This window comes from Trachypithecus francoisi, unplaced genomic scaffold (genome assembly GCF_009764315.1).
Source record: "Trachypithecus francoisi isolate TF-2019V2 unplaced genomic scaffold, Tfra_2.0 Lachesis_group12, whole genome shotgun sequence".
Classification (NCBI taxonomy): domain Eukaryota; kingdom Metazoa; phylum Chordata; class Mammalia; order Primates; family Cercopithecidae; genus Trachypithecus; species Trachypithecus francoisi.
In genome coordinates, this window is record NW_022681457.1 from 33,252,187 (window position 1) to 33,271,685 (window position 19,499).

The following is a 19,499-nucleotide window of genomic DNA, read 5'->3' on the forward strand; positions in this document are numbered from 1 at the left end:
CTTTCAACCAAAATGAAAACCCTATCTCCTTTAAGTTACAAGAGGAGAGATAAATTTCTATCTAAAATATGAGTCATTCACATCTGTGGTATCACCTTTCAGGGTTCATTGTAATAGGCAAAAGTAACAGAACCCGTATCGTTGCTTACTGGCATGTGGGAACATCTGAAGCAAGCAGAGAGCTGAAATATTACTTGCAGGGACACAGCTAGTTTCATATTCAACAAATCAGTTGAAAGGTACTGTTCGCTTGCATCGGTTGAAATCTAACCAGGGAAAAACTGCTACATTACTCTCATTCTTACTTTCTTCAGTAGACTCTTCCATTTCCTTTTGGATACTAGCTACTGACTTCTTTTTTTATCTGAAAAGAAGAGATCCCCATCACATTAAACAGGCTGGGAAGAAATTTTCTCTGATATGAAAGGAGACATTCCGGAAAGTTAAAAGGCCCTGACAGCATAAAGCGTTTAAAATTAGGACTTCATTATTGTCTCCACAGGGCTGCTAAGGCAGGGAAAAGACAGTTTTGATCAGTCCTTTGAATGTTTTACGTGTAATATTTCTGAGACAAATGTTTTGTTACTTTGAATAAATGCATACATGAGTAAACACACACACACACACAGAGAGAGAGAGATCCCTATAGCATCATTAGAATCTGTAGAACCCATATTACAGTAAAGGATTTGACACTATATTTTTAGGAACACCTGAGAGGGGAGTTTAGCATCCACACATCATAGCAATATTATCATTATCTATTTTGGGACTTTAAGCAATGAGTCTTTATCGATAGTGAGACTCAATTTGTACCAAATATTTCCATGTATTAGGTCTCAGGAGAGGGTTGTATTAAACTAAGGCTGTGTGAATTCTAAGCACTTTGCTTATGCAGCTTTCTTCCACCTTAATTAATTCTCCTATTTCCCTTTAGATGGCAAGTCTTTGAATACGTGTCCTATAATAAATATTTGTACTTTTGTGGAAGTGAGAAACAAAGTGTGTACAACATGTTTTACTTACAGAAATGACTATGTTGTAGTGATTACTGAATTCCCACTTAAGTGATAGTGTACATTTGATGAATTGAACCCATAGATGGCAGGATGGGACCACTCAGTTCATAGTCTTTAAAGAACAGACTTGGAAGAAACATTTTTTTTAGTTGCTCATGTTCGGGAAGCAAAAAATGCACTGAAAAATAACAATAAAATAACAAATATCTTTGAATCTTCAATTTTTTATTTAATAAGAATTTTGCTATGAATGGTTGGCATACTGTTATCCATTATAAATTTTGTTAAAACACTTCTTTCCTGAGGGCTAATATACATTGATCTGCAGAATATTCTCTCTGTCTTTCCCTCTCTTCCTTTCCAATTTTGTACTTTTTACAATGTAGAAGAAATCTTTCAGGAATTTTTGGACAGAGAATCTAGAGGATGACAGATCTTCATTGTATACTAGCTTTCCGGTAGTTTTTCCACCATAAAGTTTGCTTTCTTTTTCTTTTAGAAAACACACATTTTTACCTTAAGTAATTTAAAGTAATTCTATTGATGAAATTACTAAAACCTCTACTTAAAATTATAGGTTATCTTACAATTACTGCCTAAAGCCTACAGGCCATGGAAGATAAAGGAGTTTAAGGTGTCTTCACGTTAAATCAAAAATTTGCTTATTTCCCTGGGACCCGAGAAAGATGTGAGAAAGAAGCGAACAAGCTGAAAATGATGGAGACTTGCAGAAAACCAGAAAACATTGCAAGTTCACTATAGTATAGTTCATCAAATGCTAGGATGTTGTATCTTTGCAGGTCAGGGAGCTGCTGATACACACACAGCCGCTAGGCCATATTAATCAGAAAGGAATACTAATCAGACCAGCAGCTAGACATCAAGGCATAACATCAGCCTTGTCTTCTCCTTTTCATAGCCTAACCTCAGAAAAGAGCAGTTTCTTATCCATGTCTCTATTTCCTCATCTATTTATTTAACCTTAATCACAGAAATCTGGCTTCTACTCTCAGTTTTACACAGAAACTGCTCTGGCAAAGGTCACCAGTAACTAACCACCCTACTGTCAGAGACAGTGGTTGACTTTCAGATGTTCCCTGAGTGGATGTAGCACAGGACAGTGCTGACTCTTCATTCTTCTTGAAATGGGCTGCTCTGACAGATTTCACAGCACTCCACAGTGCCGGCCCTCCTCTGGCATCTCCATTCACATTGAATTTGCTTGCTTCTGCAGGACGCTTCTCTTCCTAGGCTCACTCCTTGATGCTAATTTTACTTGGATTTCTGTCCTTGGTAATCTTTCCACTCTACATGGCTTCTATGAGAAGTCTCATTTACTCTCATGGCTGAAACTACTACCTCCATTCTGATAACTTTATCTATGTCTCCATTCTGGACTTTATACCCAGCTACCTATTAGACATCGCTTCAAACTAAAAATGTCTAGAAATGATCTAATTTTTTCCTTTAATTTCTACCTCCTCCTAAGATCTGAAGGCCTCAGTTCTTCTCTTATGCACTTATTCTGGCTAATTTCATGCAAACTAAACATTAGGAGTTACCTAGATCCTTGCAACTCCCTTCCTTTTTTTTTTGCCAGATTTGGTCATTAATGGCTATCTCTTAATTAGCTCTCAATTCTCTCGCCTCTGCTATTCTTTTTGGTGTTACTATTATTATTGTTATTTTGCCTTTAGCATTAAAAGTTTACTATCTGGGTTTAGCAGTTCACAATGCATAAGAGTGTCTTTTGGAAACCAAATCTGTTTGTATCATTCCCTTGTTAAAATCCTTCCGTAACTCTCCAAAACCAGGATACAGCCAAAACTCATTTCAACTCTCTCATCCTCATCCCCGCCAACTTGTCTACCCTCATCTCTCAATACTCTCCTTCTACCTTTTATTCCAGCCATATTAAAGTACTATAGTGTCTTCAAATGTATTGAATTGTTTCATATTGCCATGTCTTTACATGAACGGTTCCGCACTAGAGTGCTTGCCTCTCGGTTTCTTCCATCACCATTCCCACACCCAGGCTCAACCTAATCACCTTTACCTCAAGGGGCATCTCCTCTATATTTTTCTCTGAGTCATTGAGACTGACTGAGTTGATCATTCTCTCATTTGTGCCACTATACTTTGTGCACATGATTGTTGTTGAATGAGCTCCTGAAAAGTTCTGCCCCAGAAAACGAGATAGTCATTGCTAAGATGATGTTTTCAGTTGTACCTTAGCTATAATTCAAATAGTGGTATTGGCTATTCTACATGAAAGTTATTTCATGACCCTTAAGACTACAGTAAGAGCATCTTCTCTGCCCCATTATGATACCACTGACCATATTGCATTATAGTTGCCTGCTTGCTTGTTTCTCACCTCTCACTCATCTGAGAACTCCTTCAGGATGGGGTTCCAGTCCTACTAACCCTTTTCTTTCCAATGTCTAGTGCTGTGCTTTGCTGGTTGTAGGCATTGTAGATAAAAGCTTAGAATCTGAAGCCGGATTGTCAGGGTTTAAGGTTTTGCTTTGTCACTAACCATCTGGCTTCGGCCACATTTATATTCTCTAAGTTTCCTTTCTAGAAGAGGAGAATTACAGAATCTAGCTCTTTGGATTGTGTGAGAATTAAATGAACAAGTTCATATAAAAAATAAGAGTAGAGTCTGTTTCAGAGTAAGCTAACAATGTGCTATTTGTAATTACAGTCATATTGCCTTTTATCTGTAGAGGTTACAAGTACAAATTCTACAGCTAAAACTCATTCACTCATTTATTTATTAACTAATCCATGCATTCATTTACTCAATGTTTAATTCATTTATTCACTAAAGATTTACTAATTGCTTATTAAATAGCAGGCGCTGTGCTTGGTGATATGGGAAATAAAATAACTAATCAGACATTGATCCTGTCTTCTTAAAGAACTTATAATTTGATGGAGAGATGGAATACATATAAAAATAACTATAAGACGAAATAAAAATGCTTAGGGCAGTAAGAGCTTCAGATGAGGTCGTACAAGTGGTTCTGAATATATGGTCATTTTTCCAACCTCCCAGGGCTATGTTCATAATTACATATTTTGCCTTTGTTAACAAATTAATCAAATTGTACGTACTTAATAGCACCGCAGCATACAGCAAGTCAATGGCAGAGAGAGATGATGAGAGTCTCTTCTGAAGGCACTACGTTTAGAAGCCTTTTCAGCACTATATTATTTCCAGACATTTGTGTTAACATTGCCAGAGTAAAACAAATGTTTACACAAGTGGAATTTGTTCCTAATTTTTCACATTCATTAATGTTTCAGTTTTGAAAATCAGAATGTAATTTAAAAATTTAAATAGCAAAACTTAATATGTTATTAAGCCTTAAATTTTTCTTTACTTTGCCGTGTTAATTCATTTATTCTTTCAAGTGCTTGAATATTTAAACCATTTAAAATATTAATAATATACCAAAGAAGTATCAATATTTACATTAAATTGGAATTCACACTGCTTTATAATATTTTCAGTGGTTTATATTATTCATAATTTCACTAAATAAATCATCCTCATGGAAGGAACTTAAGCAAGCATATTATACTATAACTATTTCATGGCAAGCAATGTTTTTCTTTCAAATTGAGTACTAAAGAATATTAGGATGGGATAATAAAAGATGTGATATAAACTGATATATTTTATTTCACATCAGAATTCTTAAATTATGGTAATGTAAAGCTCATAAATCATGGAAACTTATTACAGTATATTTTTAAGTTGTAGGAACATCATATATCCCATCCCCATTTCTGCAAAATGGAAATGATAGCTATGATGAACTATATAATATTTGCATTTTTCAGAGACAGCTTACTGTAACAGGATCATAAGACAAATATACATTTGTCAAGTTACTACAAAATATTAACTATAAGAGATAAGGATAATTCAGATAACTTTGTGGCACTGAAAACACAGTATACTCTCTCTAGTCTTCTTTGAACATTTTGAGAAACATTTGATTTCAAAATTAAGAATAATTTGTGGCTGCAACAATTTGTTGGTTACTCAGCTTCTAAACAGCAGTAAAATTAATTATAGGAGGAAACATTCACGGAGGTTTCTATCCTTTTACCAGATCCTTGTGTTGTTTGTGCTTCTTTTCTAGTTTTTAGTCCTTAGGAAGTAAGATACATTAGAAATGTAGTATTTATTTGAATAAAATCTTAAGTTGTATTTTAAAATACAATTTTGAGTAAAAATATTACCTACATGGATAAAATATTTTGTCCATGATCATTTACTTGCTGTTTCATTTTATGTATGGCTTGTGAAATTCTGGCTATCCCAAGATGAATGTTTAATGAAAACCAACCAAGAGTAAATTCAAGCCATGTTAGTCTATACTTCAAGATTATGTAATACATTTAAAAAACAACAAAATCTCACCAAATCTACTGACTTCAGTCAAAGACATTTTTTCAGTTAGCCCTATTATTCATGTATTTTTTCCTTTCTCAGCTCTAACATATTTTTTATATACATGTAGACTTCCACAGGGATTATAAAATCTTTGGACAACTATATGATTTGGGGGCAAAGTTTCTATGTGTAAGGAATGTGTGACATATAAGGAAAGTGTCACATCAGGTTGAGTTTTAAAATGAATGTGCTCTATTCTTAGGTTTTATCTCTACTGATGGATAGGGGCCCAGAGGCCCCTGGGAGCATTTTGGTACCATTGCATTACTTACGGTTGAGAGGCAGGCTCGCATTGGTTGTGCCTAGCTTGTTGGCGGCCACACAAGTATAATTGCCGAAGTGCTCCTGTGTCACATTGGTAACAGTGAGAATGGACCTTGTGCTAAAATTTTGAATAATAATTCCTTGTTGGCCATTGAAGAGCCTAGAAGACAAAATAAGCTCTAGGTAAATATGTATTGTGAATATCAGTTTCATTTTTATCTTAGCTGGGGTTGCCATGGCAACCCATAGACAATTCCACCACGCTGACGTTAGCATATAACCTGATAATGGTGCAATTTACATTTCACTTACATTAGTAGATTTGGGGGAAGTGAAGTTGCATGTCAGCTGTAGACTGTTCCTGTAACAAACTGAGCTTGGATAGCTACATGTCCTATTTATGCACTGTTACATATTTTAGGAAATAAAACACACCACACCAATAATATCTCTTCTACTGCAGTCAGGAAGGAGTTTAAAGGAAATAAATATAAAGATTCCACCGAAAGTACAAACTGATGGTTTCTACGTAAGCTGGTATGTCTGGGTCATTTCAAATATTATTAGATAACTCCATTGAAAGTTAACCCTACAACTGGGATAGGATGCTTCTGAGTTCAGAGTCAACACCACTTTACTCTTGTACGACCCAGACAGATAATTTCCATTAAACCTAGAAAGAGACAGCCATATAGTATTGGAGATAGCATTTAAAGTTGAGTCCCATTACTGCCACATTTTAGTAATGTGCCAGGGAAAGTCTTTAAAACTCTCTAGGCTTCAGTATGGGATTCAGCTATACCTAAATTCACACTAATAGTCCAACAGTCTCTGGATTTACCACCAGAGGCCCTCACTCTGAAATAGGCTGGCATGTCTTCACCATTCTCAATGCATGTTGTACCTACTTCTGCTTCACCCTTTTTCTGAATCTGTAGCCTATCTCTTGTACCTTCTATTTCTGCTATTCAAATTCTTCCTTCCTCATTTAGGTCTAACCAAAGATTTATCTCTCTTTTTCTAATTTATCTTAAAGGACTCTTATCTCTCTCTTTGTATGTTTCATTTGCACTATTCTCTCTAGCAGTTTCCATGCACACAAGCCTTTTCAAAACAAATAAATTGAATAGTTTAAAATTCCTCAAAAGGAGAGGTTAAATGAACATGCTTTCTCTGATATTTGAATCCTACAAAGCACTTAATAGTGATATCCTAGGTACATGATAAATAGTACAAAGATCAATGGTGTCCAGGTGATGTTCCCCCAACATAGGCATTGGTAAGCCCGCTTCAGTGGCCTCTTCAAGAAATTCTCTCTCTAAATATAAATTTTCTTACAATGAGTATGTCAATTTGATACTAACTTCTCCACAATTTACCCATAGTTTATTGCAAAGGAGCTACACTGATCACAACATAGGCTATGTAAACTGATAGTCCAAATGACATGGTAGTTTTTTCTCTTTAATGTGTTCAAGTTTTTGTAGTTTTTAATTATGAAAATGCTAATAAATGGCATCCTCTGGGAGTTCAATTTGAACTCCTTTGCATTATACTATGTGGCTTGCACCTGAATTTAGATGAAATATACTATAGTTAAATGTAGATTAAAATGAGCAGTCATACTTGATTACTCTGGGAATTACTTGTATTTCATGTAATAGCTGAATTTGGCTTACCCCAAATGCAAACTTTAATCAGATTAATAAAACTTTGAGTTACATAAACATTGAACAAACTTTAGCTTGAGCAATAAATTTAATGATATCCAACTCTGACATAAGATAATAGGGCATAAAATATCATGGATATGGCAGTTTTTATTCTTCTGTCTCACATTTCAAACCTACCAACATTTACGCTAAATTCCCATAGTCATTATTATATATTTTTCTGCATCACATTAACAACTTTATTTTTAGCTAATCAGTGCTCTGTGAAAAAACAGTTTCATTGACTTGCAAGCTTCAGTATTATGACTTAAATCAATTCACCCACATCTTTATTATAGACACATTCTCCAGAGGACTCAGAAACTTTCCAGACTACTAAATCCCTGCTGTGTTTCATTGACCAAAACCAGGACGATTTTCCTGCTGAAGAGTTGAGAGAGAAATTAACCAGGGCCTTCAACTGGCTAGATCCAGGGGAAAGACTTGAGGAAGTAAATTCAGATACTCTATGACACTATATGCTTATGTTCCTTATGGCTGTCTTTCTGGGTGAATTAGCTTCCAGTTCCCTGCCCTTAAATGTATCTGAAGGCACAGCCACAGATGTTGCTGAATCATGCAGCACATCCATACTCCGTATGTGTGGGCCCATTTTGGGCTTCTGGCCAGCAGTACCGTGTGCATCCTTACCAGAGTGGAGCATTAATGCTCCAACACCTGCTACTCAGATCAGTCAGGCAGGTTATTATGGCCAAGAAAAAGAAAACTACATTCCCTGAGGGAATTTTCTTCCCTCTAGGGAAAGCTACTTTTCTGAAATTACTAGAGAAATCTAAAGCTTACTTTCTTCTGTAGTTGTGTGTTTTAGAAGGGCCGACTCCTCAAACACCACATGAAAACCTCTCTTCATCTGGTAGATGGTTGGAAGAAGGACTTTTGCAAAGCTGACTTTGTGAGAGAGTGACTTCTGATATGGTGTATGTGTCTATAGAGAGTGTACTTTTGTGATTTTCCTGCAGAGTTCTGGGGTATGAAGATGGGCTTTCTCAATTATTCAAATCAATTCTGAAAATATTCATTAATTTGCTTCAAAGATGAGCTCTATGCTGGCTGAGTGACTAGGGACAAGACTGGGCAACCCATGATCTCTGTGCTTGAGAAGCTCAGAGCCAAGGAGAAGAATCCAGCACATAAAAGGGTGTTGACAACCGAAGGGTGTTTTAGTCACAGTGGGGACCTTGTTAATATGAACGTATCTACCCTTCATTACTGGTTGTATACATTTGAGCCACACTTGGAAACTCCAGCCTGTATGACCCTAATGTGATTCACTCCTTGACTAAAACCAAATTATGATAAAAGAGCTCTCTAATTGATGACGTTTTTCTTTACATAATTGATTTGTTCTAATATGATTGTCTATAACTTTGTTTCTGTAAAAAGAATCATTCTTATATTGAGTTAGATTAAACAAGAAATATGCTTTCTTATAGCCTCTGTTGAAATCCGCCCCTCCCTGCCAACAAAAAACAAAAAAAGACAAACAAATTCTGTGGAGCTCAGAGTTAAATATGGCATCCATTTCCTCAGCATAGATCAGTACTATATGGTGCCTACTTGGAAATACCTGGTCATTTTTCTTCATTGCGTTTTTATCATAGGGAAGATAGTTATAAGATCCTTCTATTTCTGTGGACCCTGCTGTCCTCTACTCTCTGACACCAATGGAAGTTTGCTTCACATTGAGAACCATAACTCTCACTCCCCTTCTCCTTTCTGGCTTTTGCCAATGCCTCATAAATCTGTGAACTGCAGGCTATTTGCTTTGCTAGCAGATGCTGTCAGCTCATAAGTGACACAGCCCAACCCACTAACTAGTTCTGAATTAGCATAGTCCCTTATATTTTCTAGTGTCAGTCAGAAGTAGCACATGGAAAGCCTGCTGATAACTAGGGGTACACATATTTCTTACTCACAAAATGGACACAAACTTTACAATCATAACCTCCCTCCAGGCAGCAGCTATCTGGGACCACCAGAAGACAGCCTGCAGCAACATCACCCCAAAAAACTGACCACATAGCCATCAGTACCGATTGCTAAGATTGCAAAAATATTAGTATATGGAGCAGCCACACTGGACCTCATTCATTTTATATATAATCTAGCCTCAATCCACATTTTAAGACTATTGTTCACTCTCTGTCTTTCCAGGTCAGAATAACAACAGATATCTCTAAAGAAACCAACTTGCAGATGAAAACAGCCACAGAAAGACTTCATTCCTAATGTAGGAAATATATATTAAGAAGTATCAGACAACATTTTAAATATTAGAACAACTTAGAATAAGAGTGAGGGAGGCATTCTCAAATAATGATAAATCTTGTAGAGACTGGAATTCACTTTATATGAGTGGGCAGATTAATACGGTCTTATTAATCAATCTTTGCTATTAGATGGTGGGGGAAGTTAACCCTTGAATCATAGAAGTTTTATTTATGAAGACAAGGAATGTTAATGTCAGCAATGGACTGTAGGCTTGCAGCATTCCAAGATGTTGTGTGAACTAAAGATACAGCTCAAATTATAACAAAAGAGAAGGATTTAGAAAAAGCCATGAGTGATGCTAGAATTCTTATATGGACTTAACAGAAATGGGGTTTTATTTGGTTATCAAATTATGATTAAATGCCTTCTATGCTGAAAGAGAGTTAGGAACCATAGAGGAAAAATATGACATAGTTATTATCTCAAGGACCTTAGTTCTATCTGAAAATCTGAAGATGACATTAAGATAGCATACAGGTCCCTTCCACAACACATCTCACAATGCCTTTCCCAAGGATGGAGTTTTATATATATATATATATACACACACACCACACACACACACATATATGTCTCTCTTTCTCTCTCTCTCTTTCTGTGTGTTTGTGTGTGTGTGTGTGTGTGTGTGTGTGTGTGTAGGCTCTGAATCAGAATGTATTTCTAGACTTTTCAGTGTGACCAGCAATGCTTTATGTATGTGGGACATTTTATCTGTTCTCAATACATTTATGGTTGAAGTAATCTCACACTAAAAATTTGCAGCATTGTGGCCGGGCATGGTGGCTCACGCCTGTAATCCCAGCACTTTGGGAGGCCGAGGCGGGTGGATCACTTGAGGTCAGGAGTTTAAGACCAGCCTGGCCAACATGGTGAAATCATGCTTCTAATAAACATACAAAAATTAGCTGGGCGTGGTAATCCCAGTGGGAGCCTGTAATCCCAGCTACTTAGGAGGCTGAGACAGGAGAATTGCTTGAACCCAGGAGGCAGAGGTTGCAATGAGCCGAGATCATGCCACTTCACTCCAGCCTGGGCGACAGAGTGAGACTCCATCTCAAAAATTAAAAAAAAAATTCAGCATTGTACACAATAATGCTTGTTGTTATGAGTGAAAAATTGACATGCAGAAAACTTTAAGCATGTTGAAATGTACATATCAACAAATCTTCACAGCAATCCTAGGAGGTAGTTATTATTAGTCCCATTTTATAGATGAGAAAACAGACATTTAAGAAGATTAGGTTAATTTATCTTGCACCATCTGATAAGTGGCAGAATCAAGATTTAAGTATAGGTCCTCTGACTACTGGTGCCTTCCCAAAGAAGCAATTGACATTCAAATCGCTAAGTAGAAACCAGGATATTGTATCTAAGTTTGGAGAGACAAATCAGAAATCATGGGTACTTCAAGAAAATCGAGTCAAGTCAGGGAATGAAACCAAGGAGCTAAACAGCCAAGTGGCATGTGGCACCCATGACAGGAAAGCCAGGTTTGATCCAAGAGGTGAGTCTATGGGTAAAAAATTAGCAACAACAACAAAAATGTTATCTGGATATATCTCTGGACCAGAAGCCTCTTGACTATGTATTTGGGGCTTAGTCATGTCTTTCAGTGCAGCCTGTTAGAGCAGTTGTGTCCAGTTTCCCATAGTCAGCCTCCCAGGCTTCTTGCAGCCTGAGATGAGAAACGTACAATAGGTTCTCTCCTCCTTCCCTGCTCAAACTCTCTCCAACATACACACACTCTATCAATTACTGTTTGTTTTTCTTCCTCGAGGTTCACTAAATATTTGGACTGAAGAAAGTCCCTCCTCATAGTGTATATGCAGAATATAGTCAAGAATGGAAGAAAAATGCAACCTATCCAAATGACAAGAAAGCAGCATTTTAGAGTAATTCTAAAATTCTCTCTAAAGTTCAAGTTCTAGTGATGGTATGAGGTTACTGTATTCTGCTTGGCTTGGCCAAATCATCATCATAACATCAAATACTTCTTTTTCTAACATCATTTCAGTTTTAAGTTTTCATACATTTGTGTGATTTTTGATTAATGTCCCTCTTCCTTATTAGAGTAAAACTCTGTTAGGGCAAGGTTCCAGGTTGATTTTGTTATTCATTGTATTCTAAGCATGCACTATAGTGTTAGATAGTTAATAGGCATAGAGTAATTGTTGCGTGCTTGTCTGAATGAATTTTGTTTTTATATTTTTGTAATTCTTAGTTTTTTCATCTGTGAAATGGGAAAAATGAAGCCAATCACAAAGTGTTAATGTTAAAATGTTTTTAAAAATATTTAATGTGTAATATTTATGCACATATATGCCAAATGCAGTAGGCACTAGATTATGATAGGTGTTATTGTTCAATGATAAAGTCTGTTTCTTAGAACAGATACATTTCCTCTCAGCTGGCAGAAAAATATTAAATATTGAGCATTCAGGAAATTATTTTTAAAGAAAAGATCTAGGAGAGTGACTGAAAAGATCATGGCATCATGATTTCAAGATGTGCCAAACTCAGTATCAATTACATGTGCATCATCAATCTCATCTAAGCTTTTCACAGATTTAACAAAAAAGAAAAGTGAAAGGGAGGAGGAGGAGCAAGAACTACCAGAGAGAAATGAAAATTTATGTGCATATGCTGCTATGGCAACCTACTGGTTTATGTGCTGCTTGATACTTAAGGCTTGAAAACAATATGATATCATTTATTCCTAGGAACAGGCTGAAGAATATCATGCATCACTGTCTTAGCCCCAAGGGGTATCTATCTTTAGTTGTGTGTTTGAATAAATTAATGTTATTATAATATATTAGACACTTTAATGAATCTAGACTTTATTAAGCTATTTAAAATGTATGTCTTGTTTACTTTATCAATTTTAATGAAATTAATACTTTTAGATTAGAGACCTTTGGGCTGCTTTCCTTGTGACGGTTTGATTCGCATGGGAGGATATTCCCTTTTAACCCTACATTAAATAAACAATGGCTACAGTACAGATGTCAAGCCTCCCTGACTGCTGTGAGTTCCTGTATCCCTGACAACCTGACCTATGACTGGATTTCTCCCCACCACTTAAACTATTTTTCTAATATCAATATGCCCATGATTTTAATGTAAAATATTACCCTATAATATAACAACACAACCATTTCTCAGAAACTATATTCACAAAGAAAAAATCCTGAGAAGACAGAATTGAGCAACAGAAATAAACTTCCTTTCTCTAATCGTGTATTGGGTTTACAATGTCCTGCAATCTAAGGTGACAGGATTCATTTGTACTAATAGTCTCTCACCAATTTGAAAGTGTGTTAAAATAAGAATGGCTCTATTTTATATTTAGTAAAAGGTTATAACGCAGTCTTCCAAAAGAGTGTATCATTCATGCCAAATACCATGATAAGTGTTGGGGACATGATAGCGAACAAGGCAGAATCCTCATTTCCAGGTAGATTAGAGCTTAGCAGGAGAGATGAAAAAGTAAAATAAGTTGTGTTTAGTGTCATAAGTGCTTGTTAGATGTGAGTCCATGAGGGTACATTTGAAGAGCTCCCTCCCCAGGTAGAAAAAAGCTTGTTGTGGTAGCTTTCCGGGAGAAGGTGACATCCCCATGGAGACTAAAGGACTAGGTAGCGGAAGGCTGCCAAGCAAAGGCAACCAGGAACGGTATGTGTGTGGAAGGGGCTTACAAACGAAGGAGCCAACATTTGAAGAGTCCTGAAAGAGAGAGCTCATATCACAGTCTGGGAATGGAAATATTTCAGGATAGCTACAGCTCCTGTTGTGTGAGGGTAGAATGGCAAGATTCATAGCCAGAGAAGAATACGGGGGCCAGAACGTGAAGAAACCTATATACCACCCCCTGTTATTAGGATTTTATTCCAGGGACAGTGAGGAAACACCGACAGACTTCATACATAAAGTCTAAGATCAATTCTTTATTTTAGAAAGATCATCATGCATTTTAAAAACACGAAGTACTTCCAGCTGTTTATGGGCAGACTCTGCGTGTGCAGTACTAACTTCTTGATTCTAGTATGTCCCAAACCGAAGTAAGTGTGGGCCCTCCCAAACCTTTTTCTTGTGGTCCAGCCTCAGCCAGTGGCTTCACTTTTCTCTTGTTGTCTAGATGGAAAACAAAGAATTGTGTTCCAATTTTCCTTTCCTTATATCCAATTAGTCACTGAAATAGGCAAATATTACCTTTCTTCTCTCTTGCTTTTTAATTGCATATCCAGTACTCTAGGCCATATTTAAACTTTCCCATTCATTTCTCCCAACTACTCTAAGAAATATTTTGTGAAGACATACAAGCTGCCAGCAAGCATACACAAAATGCTCAGCTTCACTAATCATCAGGGAAATGCAGATTAAAACCACAATGAGATACCGTCTCACACCAGTCAGAATGGCTATTATTAAAAGTCGGTGGCTCAAGCCTGTAATCCCAGCACTTTGGGAGGCCGAGAAGGGCGAATCACGAGGTCAGGAGATCGAGACTATCCTGGCTAATATGGTGAAACCCCGTCTCTACTAAAAAATACAAAAAACTAGCCGGGTGAGGTGGCGGGCGCCTGTAGTCCCAGCTACTTGGGAGGCTGAGGCAGGAGAATGGCATGAACCCGGGAGGCGGAGCTTGCAATGAGCTGAGATCCGGCCACTGCACTCCAGCCTGGGCGACAGAGCGAGACTCCGTCTCAAAAAAAAAAAAAAAAAAAAAAAAAAAAAATCAAAAAAGCAACAGATGTTGGTGTGGATGTGGAGAAAAGTGTATGCTTGTACATGGCTGGTAGAAATGTAAATTAGTTCAACTTCCATGGAAAACACTATGGAGATATCTCAAATAAATAAAAACAGAGTTGCTATTTGGCCCAGCAATTCCACTACCAGAGGAAAACAAATAATGATATTAAAAAGTCTCTTGCACTTGTACGTTTATCATAGCAGTATTCACAATAGCAAAGTCATGGAATCAATTGAAGCATCCGTCAGTGGTTGATTGGATAAAGAAAATGTGGCACATATATTCAGTGAAATACTATGCAGCCATATAAAGAATAAAATCATGCCCTTTGCAGCAGCATGGATGCAGTTATACGCCATTATCCTAAGTGAAATAACTCAGAAACAGAAAATCAAATACTGCATTCTCACTTACAAGTGAGAGTTAAAAAATGGGTGCACATGAACATAAAAATGGAAACAATACACACTGAGGGTTCCAAAAGTGGGGAGGTTGGGAGAGGAGTGAGGGATGAAAAATTACTTATTGGGTACAATGTTCACTAGTTGGGTGTTGGGTACCCTAGAAACCCAAATCTCACCATAATGCAATATACACATATAACAGCCTTACACATGTACCTGCTGAATCAAAAATAAATAAATTAATTAATTAAATTAAACTGCTGCCACACACATAAAAGAGACTAGATTGTTTTAGTACTCCTGAAAATCCCTTCAATATCTTCCCAACACCTCTGGAATCCAGTCCAAATGCCTTGTAACATTTAAGACCCTCAAAGTCTTTCCCTAAGGTGCCTTTCTAGCCCTAACTCCTGTTATACCTGATTTCATATCCTGCACACCAAGACATTTAAAAGCCTCTGCATAATGCTTACGTGACATTGATCATGTTCTTCTCTTGCCCATGATTATTCTCAACTCCGTGGAATGTTTGGATATGCTACTCATCCTTTGGCATCAAGCAAAAATGCTACATTTGCCCTGAAGTATTCTGTAACCCTTTTATTTGAGTTGAATGGGCTCTTACTGTGCACTTTCTCAGGACTTGGCTTAGGGTTCCCCGAAAATTTTCTTACTTAGTACTTACTTCATTTTGTTGATTTTTATGACAAGTCCTACAATCTAAGTCACAGGATGCAAATGGAGGTGGCCCACTTTCATCTTTGTTTGACTGACCCAGTGTTTTCAATATAATAATATGTGTCTCACATGGGCATGTGCTCTTCAGTTCTCAGCAGTTGAAATGCTTTCACTTATTTCATATATTTATTTACATCTCTGGCCTTGAACGTTAAAATCATCACAAACGTGGTAAGAGTTGTACTGAGACCACATTGGTTATTAAAAGAAATATCATCAAATGAAATAAATAAAAAAACAACATAACACTACATAGCGAAATGTAATAATGAGATAACACTAGAAATGCAAGTTTATTCAATTCAGGAACTTTTCTTTCCTTTTCAATTTATCTAACAGATTAATGAAAAAGTGAAACTTTTCAGTTTATCTCACAGGTGAATGAAGAAATGAAATGTGAAGTTAGAAGAGAAGATCACTTTTAATCTGAAATAGTAATAAGGTTATTTCTAGTATTCTTCTAAATCAAAGCACATAACTGCCTACTGTGGTAAGAACCACCTTGTGAATGATAACATAAAAGCAAAAGAGAAACAGAATGTACTTCTAGTCTCTTCTGAATAATCAAAGTTGTAATATAAAATCTAGAAGAGAGATATCCTGACATAGGAGTCTGGAAATTAGGTCTGTGCTTTCCTTCAAGTCATTTCACCTTCAAAAGATACAGTTTTTATTATTATATTAATCTGGTTAGAGATATACAAAGAATTAGTAAGATAGTATGTAGTGAGTTGTAAAATATGTGTTATAAGATAGCAAAGTCAGCATATAAGGTAAAGTTGCATGTCGTTAAAATGAATCTTGAAAATTCCTTAAACTTCCTTGTTTCAAACTACTATACTTTACGATAGTTTCCAAAATGGAAAGCAAGTATCTTAAAGTAGAAATAAAATGACTAGTTGGAGTGTGAGAAAAAAATAACAGAAGGTCCATTTGTATTGTATTCTTATCTCATTTTAAAAATTTTCTCTGTCACAGGTCATTTAATACATGAATACACTAGTTCAGAAATGCATAACCATAAGTAAAAATTGGTATGGAAATATTGTTAGTTTTTGCTAAATTTTATATTTTACTCATAGGAATATATTTTTTAAAAAAATGTTGCTGACCCCTGCTTTACATCACTGTTGATGAGTGAGCACTAGATACAGTAGTTGGCTTTGTTTCAGAGCCGTGTTCCGTTAAACAAACATTTTCAACTTTGAAACCTCATTAAAAATAGAGAGACGCTCGCACCAGTTAGAATGGCGATCATTAGAAAGTCGGAAACAACAGATGCTGGAGAGGATGTGGAGAAATAGGAATGCTTTTACACTGTTGGTGGGACTGTAAACTAGTTTAATCATTGTGGAAGACAGTGTGGCAATTTCTCAAGGATCTAGAACTAGAAATACCATTTGACCTAGCCATCCCATTACTGGGTATATACCCAAAGGATTATAAATCATGCTGCTACAAAGACACATGCACACGTATGTTTATTGCTGCACTATTCACAATAGCAAAGACTTGGAATTAACCCAAATGTACATCAGTGACAGACTGGATTAAGAAAATGTGGCACATATACACCATGGAATACTATGCAGCCATAAAAAAGGATGAGTTCATGTCCTTTCTAGGGACATGGATGCAGCTGGAAATCATCATCCTCCACAAGCTATTGCAAGAACAGAAAACCAAACACCGCATGTTCTCACTCGTAGGTGGGAATTGAACAATGAGATCACTTGGACGCAGGAAGGGGAACATTACACACAGGGGCCTGTTGTGCGGTAGGGGGAGGGGAGAAGGATAGCATTAGGAGACATACCTAACGTAAATGATGAGTTAATGGGTGCAGCACAGCGACATGGCACATGCATACATATGTAACAAAGCCGCACGTTGTGCACATGTACCCTAGAACATAAAGTATAATAGAAAAGATAGAGAGATGCTCACCTTATCAGAGATATATGGGAATGAAGAAGACCAATGGAAGGAGCAGCCAGGTTCATATCTCCCATGGTATGTGTTTTTGAAGCAGTAGAGTAGCAAGTCATGCCATTTAACCATATGTGCTATCTAGCTTTTTCTCTCATCCTCTCTCTCTCATGCAGCACTCCATGCTTAAGAATTGACTCTATGTAAGTGAATTAATGTGAATATTTTGCAAAGCCACCACACATAATAAAGCCTTGAAAATCATAATCTGCTATGCAAATGTAATGTATTCATAATTTTGACATAAATAAATTGCATGAAAACAGTAAAGAAAGGGGAATCAAAATTTTCCTACATACCAAAAAATTTTAACTCATTTTGTTGGTTTCCTCAAAAATATAAGAAGGGGAGAAGTCCTGCAGCAAAGTGAATACTCGCATAAAATTTATAGCCTGCTTAGACAATCAGGTAGTAAATATTTAGAATAGAAAAGAGGAGAGGAATGGTCATTACTCTATTATGATTTCTCAAGTTCATGTTACCATTGTAAAATCCAGAATGAAACAAATCATTATCTAAAGTGAAACTTAATATTAACCTTACTGAAAAAGGTCACCATGCCTCTGTGTAAAGTGAACATGGCATATTTCTACATGGTTGACTTTAGGTATTTTCCTATCTATTCGTTGGTACCTGCATACATTTTGTACGTGTCTATGCATGCATCTTTTATGCACATAGATAACTAACCCTTCTCACCAGGGCAAAGTGATAAAGATCATCACATTTTTTTTTTCTATAGCAGCGTTACAAGGAATGACTTAAAAGTGAATAAGCTGAAGTTTGAAATATGTGCTTAAAAGTCAAGATACTATAGGCCGCACACTGCCAAATGCAAAACTTTCCATTTTTTAGGTACACAGCTTTTAAACTAATATATTTAAAATTTTAATGTTTTATTATATACTTCTTTTTCATTCCTGGGAGTAATTTATATGTACCTCATTTACAACGTTTTCATCCCTATATTAAATTACAATAGAGGAATAGGAAGGAAATACTGTTGCAGCTAAAAAATTCCAAAAAAGCATTTTTATAATTAGACCTTTGCCTAAAAACAAGAAAAGTAAAATACGATTTTTAAAATCTATTCAATTATTTAATATTTTATTTTTAATTGACTAATAACTTTATATATGTATAGGGTATAATGTGGTGTTTTCATGTATGTATACATTGTGGAATGACTAAATCAAGCTAACATATCAGTTGCCTAAAAGCCTGAGCTTTTGCCTACAGCAGTTAAAATGGTCATGAGAAATCAGAAAGTGTGTATTTCTAGACCTCAGGCTTGAATTTGAGGTAATCTAGAAAAAGAGGAGGGAATTCAAAGCTGCAGACAAAATAACAAAATTCTCATCTAAGACAAGATGGCAATACCATCTTCACAAAGTAATACAGATCCACTTTTTAGCAATACCTATTGAAATGCCAGTATATCACAATTCATGTTTGTAGCCTTAATCCTAAATGAATGTACCATTCTCAAACAATAGATTAATTGAATTTCATATCACCAAAAACATTTGCTTAATGATACTTTCGATGTTCTGAAATTGCCTTTTCACTGCATATGCATATAAAGAGTATACTTCTACTTAACAACCTTCTATATTATTAAGGAAAAATGTTTAAATATTTGACTCTGTTTATAACTCTAATTTTCTCAAGGCTTAAATAAATACATAGTAAAATTAAGCCCATTGATACTCCTCATTCCAGGTGTGCTGAAAGAAACTGTGATGTTAAAAAATGACTACCTTCTCCTAAGAGGTAATATTTTAATAACTAGTATATAACATTAGCCACTCTCATGGTGGAATAAACTAAAAACCAAATAACTAATATTTCTAATGT

The 19,499-nt window shown here is 36.1% G+C and overlaps 1 protein-coding gene across 1 annotated transcript in view; it reads right to left on the minus strand.

Moving 5' to 3' along the window:
* Positions 1 to 19,499, minus strand: part of NEGR1 (neuronal growth regulator 1) — an 892,690-nt gene that overhangs the window by 178,349 nt on the left and 694,842 nt on the right. The window contains exon 6 of the mRNA XM_033225297.1: positions 5,763 to 5,914. Within this exon, the coding sequence (XP_033081188.1) occupies positions 5,763 to 5,914 (152 nt within the window). The remainder of the gene's footprint in view (positions 1 to 5,762; positions 5,915 to 19,499) is intronic.